General features: G+C 41.6%; 1 protein-coding gene across 3 annotated transcripts in view; it reads left to right on the top strand.

The window, feature by feature from the left end:
• The window catches only part of LOC133397539 (SH2 domain-containing adapter protein F-like), a 155,014-nt gene that overhangs the window by 36,838 nt on the left and 95,128 nt on the right, over positions 1 to 23,048 (top strand). For all 3 annotated transcript variants that reach the window (XM_061668563.1, XM_061668547.1, XM_061668554.1), the window contains exon 2: positions 5,532 to 5,664. In XM_061668563.1, the coding sequence (XP_061524547.1) occupies positions 5,532 to 5,664 (133 nt within the window). The remainder of the gene's footprint in view (positions 1 to 5,531; positions 5,665 to 23,048) is intronic.

Here is a 23,048-nt window from a genome sequence, read left to right as displayed (position 1 = left end):
GTTTGAAGAAGGGCAACCACGATCAGGCTTTATACTAAGTTGACACATGTAGTAGCTGCAAAAGTAACAGGAACATAACAAGTTGGTTTGTACATTTTGTTATGAAAGATCCCCGTTTTCCAATGTAGTACCATTCCTACAACACTGATACAACCAGATTTTTGTAGGTTTGAACATACTGTAGTCTAAGTAACCTATGCCAATGCAGTAGTAAAGTCATAATCACAGTAAATATTTGAAAGAAAAACAGAGACTATAAACATAAAATAATCACACACAAAATGGAACCTTTCCTTACCTTTACTCCCAGGGGTTGACTTGCGGACTGGAAGGGGAGCAAACTAGTTCATTAAATGCCATTTGTAACCACAGCACATCTGTAGGACGAGACCATTGTTAACCTTTTTTTTTTTTTTTTTGTCCTGTTCGGCTGTTAGGTCAAGCAGAATGGAAAATCTGTATCCCTTTTATGCCGTTTTACTGTGTCACAGTGGAGTTTTTAAGCTTCCGCTGTGGTATTATAATTGAGGTTTATTGAGAATCAGACTTGATCAGTCGAACAGAACAAAGTTTCGAGAAGGGAGAGAGAAACAAACACAAAAGACAAAGCACTAATTGTAAAATTGGAAGGATGAGAGAAGTAAATCATTACATTATCTACAACAATGAAACATTAAATATGAGTGTTGCATGGGGCTGTACTGCTACACCCTGTGAGGGAAGGGCAGGATAAGATAGAACAGGACAAGGACAGGAGAAGAAGCATGCAGGACAAGGGTCGTGTACCCGGCTGTACAACTGAAGTGTGGTGGCATTAATTATGTCAATTATAAAAGTCTACAGGAAGAGTGTATAAGTGAGGGGATACACAAGCGATTTGCATATTCATGAGTTATTTGTCGCAGTAAGTGCGTGACCCCACACCCAGTGAAAGAGTCCTAGGGTTGTGTGCCTGCAGATACATGCAAGTGAATTGATACCGTTTTACATACACAAAGACTGACAGAAGTGTACTGTAATTGCTGTGGTCGCAGCGAGCCGGCTGAGGACCCCACCCAATCAATCGAGGGGCGGTATCAGGCCCAGGGGTCTACCCGAGAGCAGCCCAGCGGACGGGACACGTCCCACACCGAGAGACCCAGGACGGTCCGCCGGCCCCACGAGGCGCCCCGACAACCGGCCACCCAGTGGGGGCCAAAGGGACCCAATGCCACCCACCCAGCCAACCCCACCACCACCCCATCACCCCCACGCAAGCCAGAGGCCCCACCCCAACCCACAAGGCCCGCGATGCAGCCAGTCCCCACCCAGCCCGAGGGTGGGAGAATGTCCCTTGTTTGTTGGAAATGAGGGCGGCTTGGGGTACCCGGCAAGGGAACAATAAGGGGCTGGGGGGGAACCCAAGTAGCAGCCACGGGCCATGAGAGGTCACCCCCAAACACCAAGCAGTCCGGGGGGCGCGGCCTCAGGAGCACCGCCATGCAAGTAAGTGAGACCCACCTCCCCCCCTGTTACTATGACTGCCAGGTCCCCGACCGGCAGTCATTGGCCCTACCCCGTGCCCCCCCCCGAGTGGTTTGGTGCATTAAAATCTGGAGAGGTCAGTTAGCCGAGGGGGTGGGGGCAGGGCTGCCAGGCACTACTGCCTAACCGCCAAATCCCCCCCACCCACCGCCCCCCAGAGATTGGTGTATATGGTGCATTAAAACATGGACAGTGTGTGTGATGCATTTAAAATCAGGGCGGGCAGGGTGGAGGGGCAGGGCGCACGGACCGGGAAAGAGCACAGATGTGCTGAAACCCGATCGGACACCCACACCCTCCGGATCCCATACCAGTCCCCCAGGAACCCTTTGATATGTGTATGTGCCCAGATGTGTGCCCACATTAGGCCGGACAACCACCAACGAAGAGGGCCATCCCACCCAGACCAGAGAAACCCCTGGATGCAAAAACAAACATCCTTATAGTTTTAAATATTTACCACCAATAGCTGCTGTTTTCAGGAGGCTGTGATGTCATAATTGAGATTAATTATTTATATAATGCCCCTAAAATTATATCAGTCCAATATAAGAGTGTACAACTCGTAAATACATAACTCAAGACTACGGGTGGGTGTAATCATTGATTAGTCAATTAATTAAGCATTAAGAATTATTTAGGTCAAGGGCCACATTGAGTTATGGTTGTACCCAAGGGACCAGTTCTAAAGATGAAACCAAATACTGTAAATTTATCATCGCAGTACACCAACAATCACTAGGGCTGGGCTCTCGAATAGTTTAAGAATGTATTATTCTAACGATTATCCCATCAATTATTGTTATTATTATTATTATTATTTGAGTCATCAAAGAAAAAAATATTTTGCATTGTTAGAAAATAGTCCCGCTACAAAATATGCATGTGAGATGTAGGTATTATTTTTGTCCACTTAGGATCGCCATCCTCATGTTCTACACTCTAGTATGTGTGACTTTGGATTGTGTGTGGCTTTAAAAGGCGGGACCAGGCCTGCTGAGTGACGGGGGAGTCAGAGAAAGAGAGTGTCGAGTTGGTTGTTGTGAGCTCAGGTTAGCGGCTGGATGTTAACCAGTCTGTATGTCTGTTGGGGCATTACAATATGTTCTAACTAGTGATCGGAGGCCATATTAAATTAAGTAACGATGTTTACGGTAACTTAAGCTGCCAGTCGACTGTCGACGAGCTGTTGTATAAGCCAGTTCCAGTGTGAAACGATCCCAAACTTTGGACATTCTGTCTTTAATGCACTCTTTCGTCCTGGCCTGATTATTATTACTTATTTCTACACAAGTCTGCAGTCAAGCATCTTTGAGTACTTAGAAAAGCGCTAAATGTGATGCATATAGTAACATTAGTCAATGTGGAAAAATGATCACTGTGATGCTTAGAGGCAAACATACGTTTAGTATTTTTGTCATGGAATTATTGGAGTCATTCGAATAATCCTTGCAGCCCTAAAAATCACTGTTTTAAATTCCCAATTCAGCCCCATTCAGTCCAGTAAGGGAACAAACTGCGTGTATTTTGTGCAAACAGGGACATATTTAATGACATTTAGAATGCAACATCAACATCTTAAATCTTTTCTTGATGTGCACAACATTTAAGACATGGGTACTCTTCCTCCCACATTCCCAAAACATGCATGTTCAGTTCATTGAAGACTCTAAATTGTCCATAGATGTGATTGTTAGAATGAATTGTTGTTTGTCTATACGTGCCCTGTGATTGCCTGACGAGCAGTCCAGGGTATACCCCATCTCTTGCTCAAAGTCAGCAGGGATAGGCTCGCGCTAACCCTCGAGGATAAGTGCTATAGAAAACTGATGGATGGACGTTATTGTTAATTTATCCATAGTGGATCAAGGAAATCTAGTCAAATACTAATTGTTTATGTAGTGTCTAATCAATTTTTAAATATGGATTAATGGAGTATTATACCCACCCTAATATTTTCCCCAAATATATTGAGCAATTGCTGTGTTGTGATCCTATAATCGGCAAAACATTGAGCTCATTATTGTATCGTGACTTAATCTGTGATTGGTGCAAATTAAGCTAAATCATGACTCAGTCAATACTCCAAAATGTCGGCGCTTTTCCAGCGTGAGTGAAATCACAATGTTATATCATACATGATTCCTTCAGGCATGATATTGTGTGCATGCGTGTGTTGGTTCATTGCAGATTGTTGTCTCAGCATAACTCAGATGACTGATATGCTTGTTTATATTTAGTCTAAATTATTTCCTGGTCCCATGACTAACAGGGCGTTGTGCCAGTCATGCACACTCAGGTCAATGCATAAGCATGTGGCTGATTGAAGTGATACGTCACTGTGTTTTACTAGCGCCGACATGATTTGAAATTATTAAGTGCCTTGTTCGAGGACAGTGAAGGTCACTTAGAATCACGTCCGGAGGGGTGATGTCATAACACAGTCAACAAATGTTTTTGGTGCTCGATTCTGTTGATCCATGCGGTGAATAGTGCAAGACAGCTGTTTAGCCTGCAGCTTTCCTGTCACATCTAGTTTTCTCACTCAAATAATCCCAAATATTGACACATTGTGGAGTTGTGGCGTGCAGTATTGACTCACAAAGGCTGCTGTCACTCTGTGTTTCTCTGAAAATTCCTGGGAGGAAGTACAGAGTGTAATAGAAAGTGAACACACCCCTGTTAAAATTGCGGGGTTGTCAAAAAATGGAACCACACTAAATCAATTCAAAACTGATGTGACCTACTGTAGAACCATCCATTTTCTATAGCACTTGTCTTCTTTAAGGTGGCGGGTGAGCCTGATCACCAGCCAATCGTAGGGCACATATAGACAGCATTTACACTCACATTCGTAACTGTGGGCAATTAAGAGTCTTCAATGATTCTTTCACCCTTTTATTTGGAATATGGGAAGAAGCCAGAGGACCCTAAGAAAACAAGAACAGGAAGGCAGGATTTGAGATTCAAACCCTGAACCACATAAATGTGAGGCAGAAGTTTTAACCACTGAGTACAATGCTGCCCATTCAGAACATCTCTGTGTGGATCTTTTACGGGTACTCTGGTCTCCTAACACATCCCAAAAGCATGTTCTTAGATCAAATGAAGACTCTAAATTGTCCATAACTGTGACTGTGAGTGTGATTGGTCATTTGTTTATATGTGTCTTTCAAATGACTGGCAACTAGTTCAAGGTGTACCCCCGCCTCTTACGCAAAATCAGTTTGGATTGAATCCAGTACCTTAATGAGGACAAGTGGTAAAGGAAATGGATGAACGGATGTTTTATTCCAAGGAAATAGATGTGCAATACCCTTGTCGCACTGTCTGCATGAGCAGTGAATGTCAAGATGAAATAATCTGGAGTCTCAACAGAGAACATTTCCTAACAGCAAGCAAAAACTCCTACGCTCACACCTCTCTATTAGCTCCAATGCCCAAGAGGACAGATGGCTTCTGATGGGCCTTCAGTTACTTTCAAAGTGTTTACTTTTTAAAAAGCTATATCCTGGTGAAAAAAGCAAATATTTCACAGATGCAAATACACCCCCCGAAGGCACTATCGATGTACACTTTGTTTTGGGCCGTGCTCCTTGGGTCTCAAGACATCTGCCTAATTGCCATCTACTGCACAAGACTGAAATTAGCCCGGGCTCGCTGGCTCCCCGGCCGGGTATAAATCTGCCCATTTGCTTGTCCTAAGAAACTCCAGCGTGTCTGCTCAAAACATCTACTTTTTGAAAAGTGGGCTTGTCACTGTGGTATATCTAGGCCAAGCATCAGATACAGAGAGAACGTGTTGTAAGCCCCAAGCTGAGACGTTGCGGTGTGCTGGAGTATTCCGCCGTATGTATTACTTCATCTAATAACCCAACTCTGCAGATGTCCAGTGCACAAGGCCGCCTTATCTGTCATCGCAAGCCTCCTGACACTTCATGTCTAACAGAGCAGAAAAATGGATCCCGCCGCAATTTCACCTTTCCTCTTGTCATATCTCATCGCAGCTCATTATACTGGAGGACTACGCTGACCCTTTTGACGCCGAGCAGGCTGGCGGCATGCAGGGCAGCACAGAGAAAGTGACCACAGAGAACGACGGATACATGGAGCCATATGAGGCCCAGAAGATGATGGCAGGTAAGAGCGACATCTTTTCCCATTGTTGGTGCACACATTCTGAAATGTCTATCACATTGGATTCACACATTAGACACTTGAGGTTAGGTGAAACGTAATGTTTGTTTATGTAAATTTTCCATTAAATTTTGTTGATTTAGATTGAAAATGGAAAGGCAATGCTTTTGTCATCATCAGTTTTGTGGAAAGTGGGCATTTTACTTTATCGATTGTTAAAAACCTCAAAAAAAATTGTTCGTATATAACATTACCTTTATACAGTCTGAAGTGTTTGCTTAAACATGTTATCTTATGAGAGTGGTGAGTGAGAAGAAAAATATACAGTCTTTCTAATGGAACATAACTGTATTTTGTATTTTCCGTTTCAAATAATTTTTTTAATGAATCGTAATTTCTCGTGTATAATGCGCATCCATGTATAATACGCACCCCCAAAGTTGACCTCAAAATTCTGGAAAACCCTTCGTCCGATGTATAATGCATTTTTACAATGCATGATTTTGCTTCTACCCGTATGATCAAAACATGAAATACTATCTGTATTTTGTCAGTTTTTTCAAATATGAAGTTAAGCACTTTTATTTTCGTGCTGGAGCCTATCCCAGCTGTTGAATGTTTACGATTATTTTGTATTTACTTGTATTTTATATTATTTGATTCATACATTTATTTTAGCATTCTTTATATTAGTATGAAATTGGTTTTGTATCGTTTTTTTTTCCTTCATGATGTATCATGGAGGGTTTTCTTCCAACATAAATGATCACTTTTGCATTATCAGTGACAAAACATAATCACATTGTGCGATTCCACTTTTATTGTCGTCCATGCTGTGACTTAAAAATACATGTATTGTACAGTTCTTGTTGCAGTGTAATTTTGATACACTGTTTTACTCTGGGACAAAAGCATGGCCCAACGCTGCTTTAACATGATAGGTGCAGCAGAGCGGAAACCAAATGTGTGTCATCGAGGATTTGGAAACATTTTCAAAAGCAGGGACTTGCCTGGAATGATATGATATCCGCCTCTAAGCGATTTACAGCATAAAACAGAGGAATACGGTCGACGGTGCTTCTGAAAAAGGGTTATTTTCTGAAGTAGTACATACAAGTGGCTGCATGCTGGGATTTCCGGAAGACATTTTCTTTTCCTTTTCCTGAGACCACAATAGTTGTGTACTCACATAAAAATTCAGCTGCACCGCATTCGCCACACTGCTTTGTCACACTGCACATTCATCCTGTGGCTGAGTGAGCTATGACAAAGAATAACAAATATGCAGACATAATCACAAATACTATGAAAAAGGAGCTAAAAAATGGCTGTTGTTTTCCTGGAAAAGTATGAGTTAAAAACCCTGAGTACCTTTTCTTGAAACATACTATTGTAGAACCTCTTCTTCACCTTTTGGATTGTTAAACAAAAAATAGCATTTTTTTCACAATTTAAAACAGCTCTGAGGTGTCTCGGTAAAGGTTGTCTGACATTCTTTCATCCAAATACACAAAGGAGAAAGAATTACAGCACACTTAGGTTTGACTTGTAACACTCTGATTAAAATCACTTTGTTTTAGGGGGTGATGCTATCTCCTGCAAATACAGAGTACAGTTCTTGTTACCATGATGACGGGGCAGAGTTTTTGCGTTGCAATGAAACAGGTGGCTACACGCCAACTATCTGGCCGACTGTATTTCACAAATGTAATGAGCGACAAATCTAGCGACATTTTGTGATGTCATTGGAGACTCTGCGACACCCTCCAGAGCAGATGTTCACTCCTCTGTTTCCAGACTGCAAATGAATGGGGCTACTGCAAAAGCGCCACAGGCTGAAATGTGATGTCACAATTGATCAAATTTGAAAATGACCTGCTCACAGAAACATTTTCGGAAATATGCAGATGTCTAAAGATTTACTTGGTTGTGTAATTTGTCACTTGATGAGTGGGCAGGCACTCCAGTGACCCAACTATTTGTATACATGCAATTAAAAAGTACATTTTCCCTAAAATGTCCATTTTAATTAACATTTTAACACGTGTACACAGTCACCTAAATCGCTGGTACCTGTCCATTAAAGAAAGAAAAATTCACAGTACGTAGTCACTGGAAATAATTTGAAACTGACACGGAATAATAAAAAGAAAATACAAACTGAAAAGTTGCTAATGAAAATTAGGCATCAAGCTTTTTTGTGGTCCAACAGAATTTTAAAAAATAAATAAAAAATGAAACTGTAATGTAGTACATCGGGTTAGTGGTTTCCACATCTGCCTTAGATTTCTGTGGTCCGGGGTTCGAATATTGGCTGTGGCTTTCCTGTGTGGAGTTTGCATGTTTTCCCGATGCATTTGTGGGTTTTCCCAGGGTGCTGCAGGTTCCTCCCACATTCCAAAAACATGCATGTTAGGTTGATTGAAGACTGTAAATCAAGGGTGTAAAACTCAAGGCCGGGGGCCACGTCATTTCATGTGGTCAACTTCCATGAGTCTTGCAAAAATCTGTACCCATATTTAAAATCATCATATGTAATCAATAATACCTGTGGAAGTATTTTTTTTGTTACCAAACCACTTTTTGTCACAAGTATGGGTTTGCGTGGTGGAGTTGGTGGCAAAAGGTGGAGGACCCAAGCACAGGGAAGCAGGGAGGCAAGGCAGGAGTGCAGAATGTACTCAAAGGATTTATTATAAAAAGAAAAACAAAACAAAAAGCACTACAACAAAAAAGAAAAAAAATATTTTAAAAAATTAAATAAAATATTATAAAAAAATTAAAAGTCCAAACATCAGAACCAAGGTAACAAGGTAAAGAAACACGGGACAAACAAAACACTCAACACTGAGGACTATGGGGAAAACATAATGAAGGCTACGTGACATATGACAGCAGTAACAATGAGCCGACACAGACAAAAAGAAACCAGGGAACTAAATACAAGCAAACTGACGAGACGACTCACATCTGGACAAGACACGAGTGGCTTGAGGGAGTTGAATAGTTGATGCAAGGAATTGACGAGGACAGGTGGAAATGAAAACCTAACTATTTGACAAGACATCAACAAGGGACACACAAAAACATGACAGAATATGTAACTAAATCTAATATAAACAAAGTCAACAAAAACACAGATCAATAGTTGAACAAACTGTCCTTAATTTCTGGTTCCAAAACTCATTATTCATCAATTTGATGTGTATATTTAATACTATCACGCGTCAATGAAACATTTATATAGTCTCACAGTCATAACGGCCGCCTGAGGGAACCATACCAACAATGTGGCCGCTGACCAAAATGAGTTTGACACCCCTGCAAATTGTCAATAGATGTGAACGTGAGTGTAAATGCTTATTTGTCCTCCGAATTGCCTGTTTTTTTGACAATGGGCAGCACATTTTGCTCCAGAATCCTTGATAGTCTTGATATTTCATTGCAGCCTGCACAGATTAAAGATGCCCTGTGCCGGATGTAGCAAAGAAGCCCCAGATCATAGCAGAGTCTCCTTCATGCTTTATTGTCAGTACATAGTGTTCTGTGGCCACTAAAATAACTTACTGACAAGATTGGAATTTGCCAAATTGCTATTGACAACCACAAAGCTTCTGAGAAAAGGTCCTTTGGGCAGATGAGATAAAACTGGAGCTTTTTGACAAGTCACATCAGCTGTAAGCCTACAGACGCAAAGAGAAAATAACACTGTACCTATTGTGAAGCATAAAGGTTTGGTTATGTTCAGGGGCTTCCTTTTTTATATCCAGCACAGGGGGTCTTCAGTTTGTGGGTGCAATGAAATCTCAAGATTATCAAGGCAATCTGGAGCGAAATGTGTTGCCCAGTGTCAGGCAACTTGTAGTTTATACGTCTTCCAACATGGTGGAGACCAAAAACAGCTAAAAAGACCCAAGAATGGTTAAGAACACTTAAATCAGCCCTGATCTAAACCCTTTTGAACTTGTAGAAGGACCTGAAACTTGCTGTTTTGGGAAGGCCCCTTCCAATCTGAGACAGATGGAGCAGTTGGCTGGCAAGAAGTGGGGGCCACAATACCTCTGTTGACACCTTTTCAGCCTCTGACACACAGTCCCATTACAGAACTACAGCTCGACAAAAGCGTGTCTCTGTGTCTCCTCACCAATTTTCCTCTTGTGGCCTCCAGACAATCTCTTGTTTTCATCTGTCTTACTAGTTTGACCCTGGCCCAGCATTTGCCTCAGCCAAACAAGAAGATGGAAAAAAACTAAGATTTATTGCCTTCTCTTAGCTGCTGGTGGCTGTAAAGAAGAAAAATCAGAGAAACTGTTATTTTCTTGTGGCAGCACTCAAATGAGTTTTAAATTGAGCTAGATTTGCTTTTATTTTTGCTTGTCTGGAGACACTAAACTAGGATGGCAGCAGTTGTAGATGTGTAAAATCAGTCTTGTTGCAGTTTTCTTCAAAAAGCAGAGCTGTTTTTATCCCATTAAATATCCTTTCCAACAGTTTTGACAGGAGCTTGATGTTTTATGGGTTCAGATTTTCAAATCACAAGCGCAAACATTGACCCATAGAGTCCTGTATGTATAGATGTATTTAAGAAATAAACACATGTAAAAAAAAAAAGGGTAATCTTGTGAGATGAGTTATTAGGTCATAGTTGGGGGTAAAGTGAGGCTTTAAACTATTAATATTGTTATAAACAGTTTTAGGGGGGGGGGGGGGCATCCATTACTTGCAAATTCAATGTTCAATGTACTGTACGCCAAAACGAGCGATAACCTACATTGTGAACATAGTTGATTGTAGCTCTACCACTGTACCATTTTTCACAGATGGACAGCCAAAGCTAAACATATCAACACCATGTTCCCTAGTCACAGTTCATGTCCAGGCAAGTTTTTAATTTATCACCATAACTATGTCATCCATAAACTCCCTCATAAACTGGACCCGACCTCTAAAATTCAACGGTGTATAAAAAGATGGGGAGATGTAAAATATTTTTCGCAATTTTATTCTGGAGTGTATGGTAGGAGTAAATCAGCTTTTAATTGCCTTGTCAAAAAATAAGAGTAAAAAGCAAAGGGAGTGAAAAGCAGATTTGCTTAAAACGCAGTGATGATTTCTTCATTACACAACGAGCACACCTTAAATACATAAAGGCTGCTGTCTTGATTTACGGGCGTGTAGGAGGGACATGTCATGACTTCCTTAACACGAAAAGCCTCCCTGTGAGTGAGCTGCCGGTCCACTTGCAGTCATACCAAGATGTCCCCACCCTGTCTGTACATACTCATATTCTTGTCTTGCTTTATGTTAGCATACCAAGTATTAGAATGTTTGCATTTAATACATTTTCATTTGAAACCAAACGTAACTACAAGGAATGACATAACATACATATCAAACTTTTTTTTTTGCTCATATTGCCATCTTGCTATATGTCACCATACCAACTGTTAGCAGGTTAGCATTTCATCACTTATTTGAAATCTGACTTGATTTAAAATAACTTATGGATCTACAGTACAAAGTTTTGCTGTCTTGCTTTATGTTAAAGGTCCCCATCCATCAAAATATATTTTTTTCTACTGTTTTATGCATAACATAGGTCAAAATGAGTCTGCGATTTGGTTTAAAGTTTGACATTTATGTTGTTTATGGATTGAATTCAAAAGACAATAAATGGCATAAGGCTTGAAAAATGACCTAATGAGATTTCCGTTTGTAACATAGCAAGTTACTAATTCTTCATCTACCTGCCCGCTTCATGGTTGGTACATGCCAACTGAAAACTGTCTCAGTGACAACACGGCTGCGTCATGTGCAAAGCTTGCATCACCTGCTAAACTCGGAGTTGAGGAACAAATGGCATCAATTTATATATATTAAAAAAAATTCTCAGCATTTCTGAACCAGATTTGTGCTGTGTTCGGGCCCATTTCGTAGAGGATGACTTCTTAAACATATGCTTTCACACACTGTTGGCAGTGCATTTCTGGGTTTGGCGTGAGCAACCCAGCTGAGGCAGCCTCCGCCAAGCCATGGAAATAGAAGAAATAAAATGCCATTATTATTATTTGCCATTATTCACAAATGGGGAAAACATGGAACAGGCCTTCAAAAATAACCTCAAGAGCACACCTTGCCTCAGTTAAGGTTATCATTCATGACTCAACAATAAGGAACAGACTGGCCAAAAAAGGCACCCATGGCAGAGTTGCAATGCAAAAACCACTGCTGACCCAAAAGAACAAAAAGGCTTGTCTTACTTTTGTAGAAAAAAAATAAATCGCACACACACAAAACACATCTGAATGATTCCCAGAACTTTTGGGAGAATATTCTATTGCCTAACCGGATGAAAGTTCTGAAGAGTGATGAAAGTGAAACTTTTTGGTATGTGTGTGTCTCTTTACATCTGGAGTAAATGTAACAGCATTTCAGAAAAAGAATATCATACCAGTAGTCAAGCTGAAGCGCACTTGTGTTCCGCAGCAGGACAACGATCCAAAACACACCAGCAAGTCAACTAATTGAATGGCTTAAAACTTTTTTTTCAAAAGTCAGACTTGATTGAAATGCTGTGGCATGACCTTCATTCATGCTCGAAACCCTTCAGCGTTTCTGAATCAAAACAATTCTGTGAGGAAGAGGAGGCCAAAATATATCCACAGAGATGCCAGTTATAGAAAACGCTTGATTTCAGTTGTTGCTGCAGAGGTTGACCCAACCAGTTATATGGATTTGGGGGCAATTACTTTTTTTTTTTCCCCTTAACAAGTAAAATCACCATCTAAGATGCATTTTATTTTATTTTGTATCTTTCTCTGATATTTGCATTTGTTTTATTATCTTAAAAATAAACATGGAGAAACCTAAAAAAAAAGAGAGAATTTGAGAAGGGAGAAAATACTTTTTCACAGCACTGTACTTTATACATACGTAATGTTGTAAAATGCCTCTTAAGGGTTCTAGTAGTTTATATTTATAAAAAACTAAAATGGCCCAAGACAGGTAAAAGTCTGCCCACCCGTGGTGTAAGCTCATGGCCTTAGCTATCATTTGGGCTTGTCGGCATGCAAACACACACACACACACACACACGTGCGCGCGCACACACACACACACACACACACACACACACACACACACACACACACACGCACGCGCACCATTGGGTTCAGTAATGACACATCCACCTTCAGGTGTCAGCATGGTCATTCTTGGAATACCACAGAAACTAACTCATCACAGGCGAAGCTCCCGGAAGAGACGCCACTTTTAGTTTGTTATTACATTCGCCAGGGAAGTTGGGTTTCATCACCATTTGTTTATGAGTTACAGTTATGGTTACGCTAAAGCAGAATTCAGAATAAAAGATGGGATAATGTAAGCATACTAGCTGTTAGCATTTTAGCCAGTCTCATTAACTTTTTGAAATACAACCCCAATTCCAATGAAGTTGGGACGTTGTGTTAAACATAAATAAAAACAGAATACAATGATTTGCAAATCATGTTCGACCTATATTTAATTGAATACACTACAAAGACAAGATATTTAATGTTCAAACTGATTAACTTTATTGCTTTTAGGAAATAATCATTAACTTAGAATTTTATAGCTGCAACACGTTCCAAAAAAGCTGGGACTGGGTCATGTTTACCGCTGTGTTACATCACCTTTTCTTTGAACAACATTCAATAAACGTTTGGGAACTGAGGACACTAATTGTTGAAGCTTTGTAGGTGGAATTATTTCCCATTCTTGTTTGATGTACAGCTTCAGCTGTTCAACAGTTCGGGGTCTCCGTTGTCTTATTTTACGCTTCATAATGTGCCACACATTTTCAATGGGAGACAGGTCTGGACTGCAGGCAGGCCTGTCTAGTACCAGCACCTTTTTACTACGAAGCCACGCTGTTGTAACACGTGCAGAATGTGGTTTGGCATTGTTTTGCTGAAATAAGCAGAGGCGTCAATGAAAAAGATGTTGCTTGGATGGCAGCATATGATTCTCCAAAACCTGTATGTACCTTTCAATATTAACGGTGCCTTCACTGATGTGTAAGTTACCCATGCCATTGGCACTAACACAGCCCATACCATCACAGATGCTGGCTTTTGAACTTTGCATCCATAACGGTCCGGATGGTTCTTTTCCTCTATGGCCCGGAGGACAGGACGTCCACAATTTCCAAAAACAATTTGAAATGTGGACTCGTCGGACCACAGAACACTTTTCCACTTAGCATCAGTCCATCTTAGATGAGCTCGGGCCCAGAGAAGCCTGGCGACGTTTCTGGGTGTTGTTGATAAATGGCTTTAGCTTTGCATAGTAGAGTTTCAAGTTCCACTTATGGATGTAGCCCTGAACTGGATTTACTGACATTGTATTTCTGAAGTGTTCCTGAGCCCATGTGGTGATATCCTTTACACATTGATGTCAGTTTTTGATGCAGTGCCGCCTGAGGGATCGAAGGTCACGGGCATTCAATATTGGTTTTCGGCCTTGCCGCTTACATGCAGTGATGATGCAGATGATGAAAATTCCTTGCAATTGTACGTTGAGGAACATTGTCCTTAAACTGATTGACTATTTTCTCACGCACTTGTTCACAAAGAGGTGAACCTCGCCCCATCTTTGCTTGTGAATGACTGAGCAATTCAGGGAAGCTCCTTTGAAACCCAATCATGGCACCCACCTGTTCCCAATTAGCCTGTTCACCTGTGGGATGTTCCAAACAGGTGTTTGATGAGCATTCCTCAACTTTCTCAGTCTTGTTTGCCACCTGTCCCAGCTTTTTTGTAACGTGTTGCAGCCATAAAATTCCAAGTTAATGATTATTTGCTAAAAACAATGAAGTTTATCAGTTTGAACATTAAATATCTTGTCTTTGTAGTGTATTCAATTATATATAGGTTGAACGTGATTTGCAAATCTTTGTATTCTCCATCCATTTTCTGAGCCGCTTATCCTCACCAGGGTCGCAGGCGTGCTGGAGCCTATCCCAGCTATCATCGGGCAGGAGGGGGGGTATACCCTGAACTGGTTGCCCGCCAATCGCAGGGCACATACAAACAAACAACCATTCGCACTCACATTCACACCTACGGGCAATTTAAAGTTGTCAATTAATCTCACATGCATGTTTTTTGGGATGTGGACAGCATGCGGACGTAAATGGGGAAGGGTGCGTGAAGGAGGACGCTAAAGCCACGCCCCAGTAGGTATATAGCGCCGGGGTGTGCGTTGTGCAAAAAATCGGTTTGGCTAAGGACCCCCGAAAATGGGACCTACGAAGAGACACGGTTACGAAGCACAGTTTAAATTGCAAGCTATCTATCCATCCATCCATTTTCTGAGCCGCTTATCCTCACTAGGGTCGCGGGCATGCTGGAGCCTATCCCAGCTGTCATCGGGCAGGAGGCGGGGTACACCCTGAACTGGTTGCCAGACAATCGCAAGCTATCTAATCTTACATTTTTACATCAACATGTACTTGAGTGGTGTAAATAAATGTTTTAATGCGTGAAGAAATTTTATTTTGCCTTATTGTACTCTTCAGAGTCTTCCAGATGGCTTAATTTATGTTAAAATTTACAAGATTCTCTGTGTTGGCCCGGGAAGCCCCGTACAATGTTTTTTTTTTTTTGGGTCACCTTTTTCATGCCTTTGGTGTTTGCCTGACTGTTAGACAACCAGAACAGTCCAATTGCAATCAATTCAATGCCTTGAGAAACTTGGTGCTTCTAAACCTCCTGAGCAGAGTTCATCGTCCAGTTTACAGAGCATAATTTGCAGTAAGTGTAGTCATCCATTTTTACCTTAAAGTATCTCCAAACGGCTGACAGGACTTCTCCCTGGTAGGTGTACATATGTGAGGCTGGTAAAGTATTCGAAGTATAGACCAAGAACAAGGATCCCAAAGGAAATGTCTTCAACTTTGAGCCACCCTTGACATTTGTTTTTATTGCATGATGTATTGTAAACAGATATGTTGAAGAAAGTAATTCGGAACACTTTTACGTGTATGAGTATCAATGTGACTAGTCGCTACCATCTTTGTGGAATTTTCTAAAAAACAAAACATAACAAGGAATAACTACTTCAAACCCCTCTAAAATCCTTCATAACAAATACTGTACATTCAAGAAAAGCCAGTTGATTACTAATGTGCATGACCTATTCAACTGCCCACACTGCTCTTCTCACCAATAATGTTCCATTTGTCCAATTCAATTAGAGTTTTTAGGGAAAATGATGCCATTTGAAACGTCACGGTAATTTTGGAATTTCAGTCCGTACAAACTTAATGTACGATATCGTTAACAGAAACTTGTCAGCCAATCTGAGAAGAGGTTCCCTGAATAGCAGACGAAACAAAAGGGTCGAGGGGATATCAGAATCAGAATCATCTTTATTTGCCAAGTATGTCCAAAAAACACACAAGGAATTTGTCTCCGGTAATTGGAGCCGCTCTAGTACGACAACAGAGTTGTTGAGAACTGTTGAGGAATTATAGATTATACTCTTATGCTCTAATTTGAAGGCATTTTTTGACCATCTTTTCTATAGGGGATATCACACAAAAATGATCCCCAAACGTTTTTTTCTGACACAGAAAATTCTGTTTCTCCGGAACCCATCATGTGATTTTCAAAATTCTTGGTGTGTTGTTCTCAGGTTGAAGTGGCCATTCCAATCAGACTTGGCATTTTGACAGACTGCCATTTTTGGAAAATCTTTACACATTGCTGGTAGGAGTAGTACAGTAGTACCCGACTACATGGGAGGATGTAAGATCATCATTGTTCTCTGAAGTGCATTCTGTTGTGTAGTTGTTATCCGGATATATTTTCTGAAATCAATTGATCTTAGCACTTTCTGTACTGAGGTTTCTATCTTACTATATGTTAGCATACCAACTGTAGGCTTTAGCACCTGTCCACTGAGGTGTGAGATATTCCGATATTAAAATTATAGGTCAATGCAGATTGTAAGCAGGTTAACTGTTAGGAATGTTAATATTTCCCATTTTGCTTGAGCCACATGGCAAGCCCAGTGGGTTACAGGTTAGCAACAGGTAGCAGGCTCATTTAAAGTTTGTAGGTTGTTATGCAATTCTGCTTAAATGTGCTCTATTCCCTCTGACATTGTTGAAGCTGTTGAGACTTGTTACGCTGACAAGTACAAGGGGCAGCGGTAGTACTGCGGGGTAGCTTTGTATCAGCCAATTTCTCAATGAACACACACACTCACGCCCTTTATACTTCCCACTCACTCAGTCAGGCACAGCCCAAAAGGTTTTCTCACAGTGCAGTGCAGGCCTTTTGAGCAAACGGCTCGTGTGGATTAGTTCTGTGGTCCAGTCCGATTCCCTATACCCGCCCAGAAAGTGTCTGACTACTTCCTTCTCTGGTTCAGTGTTGGGAATGACTACTTAAGTACTTTACTGTAATTGCACGTTTTACTGCTTACTTTGTTAAAAAGGCGCGTTACTTTTTTCAACCTCCGTGGATGACGACACAATGTATAAAAAGACGTAAATAGAGGAGAAATATCTATTCTCAATCTGTACTTCTACTTGAGTACAGAGTGTGAATACTTTTTCCACCTGTGCTCTGGTGAGGGTATCTGAAGCAAGTAATACCAGCAGTGTCAAATATTTTAGCCAGTTACACTGTGTCAGTATTGGTTTGTCCTCATGCTGCAGGTTATCATCCAAGGGTGAGGGGGGAAATGTGATGTTTTCCACAATAAATGACTCATATTATCCTGTAAGTTGGTTGGTAGTATCTACAGGAACACTCCCGGTGATGTGGAGGATCCAGTGCCAAAAGGCCGAGTCACTTTTAGCTATGGAGTTAGCTGTTTCTGTTACTCATGAGAATGTTGTAACCAAGCCTCTTGTTGGCTTAACAGATCCAATGGCGGGAATACTATTAGCTCAGGAATGTCCTGGGTCCTTGTGTGTGGATGTAGCACAACTTGTCAAAGCTGATGTCATGTTGTCCTTCTTTAGACGGCAAATGTTTTTAGAATAAGTTGACAGTGCTCAAGTGCTTCACTTCATTTTGCCTTATTTGCTTCAAGATGCGAATAATCAACAGTCAAGTCCACGGGTTTTCCTAGGTTCCTTTCCGATTACTCACAGGTGTTCATTTGCTGCCCCCACCTGTGGCTCAAACAAACTTTTTTTGCCAATTAGTCAGGGATAGGGCACATATAGGCACAAACAAGCATTCACACTCACATTCATACTTGTGGACAAATTAGAGTCTTCAATGCATGTTTTCGAAATGTGGGAGGAAGTCCCCAGAGAAAACACACGCAAGCACAGAGAGAACATGCAAACTCTGCACCCGAAGGCTGATTTGAACCCTGAACCTCAGAACTGTGAGGCAAAACATGGTAACCACAAAAATCCACCGTGCTGCCATTATACTAAAATAACACATACTAATTTCTCAGCCAGAGGTTGAGCCTCCTGTTTTTGATTGATTAAAATGTCTATATTCACTCCTCACAGTCCAATGCCCCCTGGTCTGACCCATTGTTTGCCTTTTTGCGGCAGATATCAAAGCGACTTGCTTTGAGTCTGTTGTGAAGGGGTTTCCTTACCACAATTTCAGTAAAAAAAAAAAAAAGACAACACCCGACGAGTACAATCCTGGTCAGATAATAACGGTTTTTATGATGTCAGCGCATTAAGAGCTAGAGGTGGCCTGAAGTTAGGCAGCGATGCTCTGATTAATTCACATTAAAATTTGCTACCATTGGCATGGTGCTCAATAACTCAGACTAAATTTATCCATTTTCTCATTGGGTGATACAAAAAGTTGGAAGGTGCCAGTATTCAAGGTTTTACCCTTGCAGCCTTAGGTTAGGTTTACTGTATATGTATGGAGCATGGTTTATTTTCACTGAATGTACCGTACCTTGCTAAATGCTAAAATAAATTGGTTGTAGCCAAAGGGTTGGTGACGTTTGTTTTTTACAGGTGGGTTTACCCCTTAATCCGAATTAGAATTGACGAAATAATGATACATTATCAATACACCGCGCCAAATGACGACGTTTGTATTAAATATGCAGCAGTTCCTCAAGAATCTGCTCCTTAAATCAGTCCACTTTCTGTACCACTTATCCTGTTAAGAGTCACGACAGGTGCCCATCACAGCTGACTTAATGCTGCATCCTGGAATGGTTTCTTGTCAATTGCAGAGTTATTAATGAATGAGCTATTAAGGTGGGGTCAATACCACGGCATTCTTCATTGTTCAAGCTTCGGTACCCAGTTTTATGGAAAATTGCCAGGTGCATTGTCCACAAAAGAAAATAAGCACCACGCCTCAAACAGACCACTATTTCCTCAAAGTAATTACCTGTACTAAGACATTTGACACCACTGTGTGTTATGGTAAACCACAGCTCGTGGCTACAGGCATCTGTAAAGATGAAGCTCGAAGTCCAACATAGACTTTGATTGAAACAAACAAAAGAACAATTTGATGTTTGCTGACAAAAAAACAGTCAGCCATGCCATAGAGTCTAGTCTTCATTTTTTGGATGGAATCTATTCTAATCTTAATTGAGGCCACCAGATTTTAGTGGCTTTTTGCCACCAAGTTTTGTGCAAAGGTAGTTATAGCCTTGGGGTGGGCAAACCTTTTTCCTCAGGAGCCACATTTGATTATTGAAACAGACTGATGGACCAGGTCATTCCTAGATGAGGTTTAAAAAATAAAAAATAAAAAAGTTAGTGTCCAAAGATTCATTTTACATAATAAAATAATACAGGGTGGCACGGTGGACGACTGGTTAGAGCGTCAGCCTCACAGTTCTGAGGACCTGGGTTCAATCCCCGGTCCCGCCTGTGTGGAGTTTGCATGTTCTCCCCGTGCCTGCGTGAATTTTCTCCGGGCACTGCGGTTTCCTCCCACATCCCAAAAACATACATTAATTGGAGACTCTAAATTGCCCGTAGGTGTGAATGTGAGTGCGAATGGTTGTTTGTTTGTATGTGCCCTGCGATTGGCTGGCAACCAGTTCAGGGTGTACCCCGCCTCCTGCCCGATGACAGTTGGAATAGGCTCCAGCACGCCCGCGACCCTGGTGAGGAGAAGCGGCTCAGAAAATGGATGGATGGAAAATAATACAGTCTCCTTCTACTATATCTCATAAATGCAAATCAGCCGCCTTTCGCCAAAATTCGCCGTTTTGAACTCAAAATAGGGCATTTACGTGGGTCATATAGATCCGATGAGTTTATCCTGGAGGGGGGGTGGTCGGTGGTATGTCGCCGTCGCAGACATCATAGGCTATTTTGTACTCCTTGAACGCTGGCAGCTAGATCCATTCCACACATCCACCATCCACACACAGATGTAATTTCTGAATATTACTCTACGGTGGACGAATATGCGAGCGCGGTGGTCTGAGGTTCCGGCTGTGCGTTCGGGACCTGCTAGGATAAGTTACAGGGACTTCTTCTGCTGTTAAGAAGTAACGGTACTTTTACTCCGTTACAATGATCTAAATGTCGCTTGCTACTTTTATTAATCAATTATTGCTTATTTATCAACTATTTTTCGTGCGCGAGACTATGATTTCGACTTCCGCAACGGGTGCTGTTTACGCCAATCCAATTTGAGCGCTAGTGACGTTTAAATCTAGTTCACCAATCAAACGACACAAGAAAGTCACATGACCTCACACAATGTCTTCTATTGGGCTTCCTGGGAATAGGTATTCACACTAGATAAGCCAGTCCGGTTGATTGTCGTGGCTACGTGGCGGCCATGTTGGGAAGGTAACGGCGAGCTTCTCTTGATTACATTTAGATGAACAAAAACAACAGCGTTTATGTATTGTAGTATTTGTCTGGCGCTGTCTGCCCAAACGTGGATACAAGACTGATTCTTTTCACTGACTAAACTAGACTGTGATATAAAGGAAGCCCAGACAGCGCACAAACGGCCTGCTGTGTAACTTATTTGCATGATCTTGCACAAAGCTAGATGCTAATGCTGGCATAAACAAGCATACGTCACGTTAAGCCGCACGATGCCCACATTGCAATGTTGATTTTTTTTTTTGTGTTAAATGTTGTTGTTTCTGTGTATGTTAACAGTGGTTCTTGTAATCCATCCATTTTCTGAGCCGCTTCTCCTCACTAGGGTCGCGGGCGTGCTGGAGCCTATCCCAGCTATCAGCGGGCAGGAGGCAGGGTACACCCTGAACTGGCTGCCAGCCAATCGCAGGGCACATACAAACAAACAACCATTCGCACTCACATTCACACCTACGGGCAATTTAAAGTCTCCAATTCATGCATGTTTTTGGGATGTGGGAGGAAACCGGAGTGCCCGGAGAAAACCCACGCAGGCACGGGGAGAACATGCAGACTCCACACAGGCGGGGCCGGGGATTGAACCCGGTCCTCAGAACTGTGAGGCTGACGCTCTAACCAGTCGTCCACTGTGCCGCCGGTTCTTGTAAAATATACCTTAAGTTAGCTGTCACATTTATTGTGGATTTATGTTGTTCTTTTTTTTGTAATGAAACCATCACTTTAAGTAGTGGTGAAAGAATGACCTCTTGCTCAATTTCTGTACTAGAGTGTGCCCAAGAGGGCGTGAACTGTTGAAAGATATCAAGGCCTAACTATGCATTAACAATAAAGGCATGGGAGACATCAACTTAATGTATAATTGTTCAAGCCTTAACATTGTGTTGACACTGGTGATGTGTTCCAATAGTAAAGCAGTGAGTTGCACATACAGTTGTAAATAGAGAGATTGTTAAGTCAAAAGTCAAATTTATGACTTGAGTCCAAGTCATGTGACTCGAGTCCACACCTCTGCTGTTTATTATCCGATTATGGTTGTTCATTTGGTATTGCTTAATTATTAGTGATGGCGAGATGAAGCTTCATGAGGCATTGTAACACTTCAGCCATTGGTTTGAGTAATGGTTAATTTCTTGATGCTCCATTGCACATGAAACCACCTGCTGGCCATGTGCAAAATCACAGGAAGCTGTATGTTTACCACATACAGTTTGTGCTGCGTTGCATTTTGCGTCTTTTTGGCTCTTGTGAAAGACTATGTATTACAAAACAATGTTTGACCAAGTAATTTCCCAACATAAAGTGTAAAATATATTATTTTTGAACGTATTCTGTGTGCTTAAAATGTTTGACATTACTGGTATGGCAGGTTGTAGAATGTTTTGGGGAAATGGCATGGGCTTAAGAGGCAAATGATTTTGACAGTGCTTATTTAGAAATAACAGTTTATCATCATCTTTGTGTTAAGTGATTCATTCAATGAAAACTCTAAATTGCCCGTAGGTGTGAATGTGAGTGCAAATGCTTGTATGTTGATATGTGCCCTGTGATTGGCTGGCGACCAGTTCAGGGTATACGCCGCCTCTCGCCCGAAGATTGCTGAGATAGGCTCCAGCACACCCGCGACCCGAGTGAGGAGAAGCGGCTCAGAAAATGGATGGATGGAAAGTGCAGTTTTTGATAAACAGAGGTAATTGATAAACCACAATGACATTTCCTTGTGCTGTGCAGCTCCTGCTTGGGGTTCGAACTCAGGCGACCACCATACCCCAGGTTGAGAGTCGTGTGTACCAAATGGATTCGCTTGCTAATTCTACTGTCCAAGCTATGTCCAAACTGCTGTCAACACTCTCCAAACTATTCGCCTATACAAACTACACAGTATTTATCCAAACTGAGCTGACCGCAACTCTCTATTTAAAAAAAAAAAAAAAAACACACACACACACATTTGGAATGGATCCTGCATGACTGGTTTAGATTGCTGTCAAACCTCACGGCAAACGCTGAAGCGCTTCCCGAATCGGTCACGTGGTACAGCCGGGCAGTGAGGCTTCGGCGTCATCACTTCGGGGTCCGCCTTTAAATGAAGCAAGCCTCGATACGCGCTTTGCGGCACAGCCCCTTCCATTACTCAACACATGACTCGAAGACTTGCCACATCACATGGGAGGGAGTGATGTTGTCCTCACCAACCTTTTTGAACCTGAGAGCTACTTCTTCGGTACTGATTGTGAAGGGCTACTAGTTTGATATACACTTCTGAGGCTGCTTCATTGCTTAATTTCTGCAAAAGAAGAAACAAGGGATTAAGTGTACCATTCTTCTTGATCCTCAGGGTCGCTGACATGTTATCAAGACACCTGGAGAGTGTTTGATGGAAAAAATGCACAATATGTCTTCTTTCCTCACTGTGAGATCTTCATCCAATCTGGCTGTCAGCAGGCTTTCTTTGGTTACATTACGTCACACCTCAACAATGCTCAGAAGCTGTGCAGCACACATCCCATGCATTTCACAAAAAACACTGACAGATGCAGGT

Source organism: Phycodurus eques, chromosome 2 (assembly GCF_024500275.1).
Source record: "Phycodurus eques isolate BA_2022a chromosome 2, UOR_Pequ_1.1, whole genome shotgun sequence".
In the NCBI taxonomy this organism is placed as follows: domain Eukaryota; kingdom Metazoa; phylum Chordata; class Actinopteri; order Syngnathiformes; family Syngnathidae; genus Phycodurus; species Phycodurus eques.
This window is presented reverse-complemented; position numbering and strand designations above follow the sequence as displayed.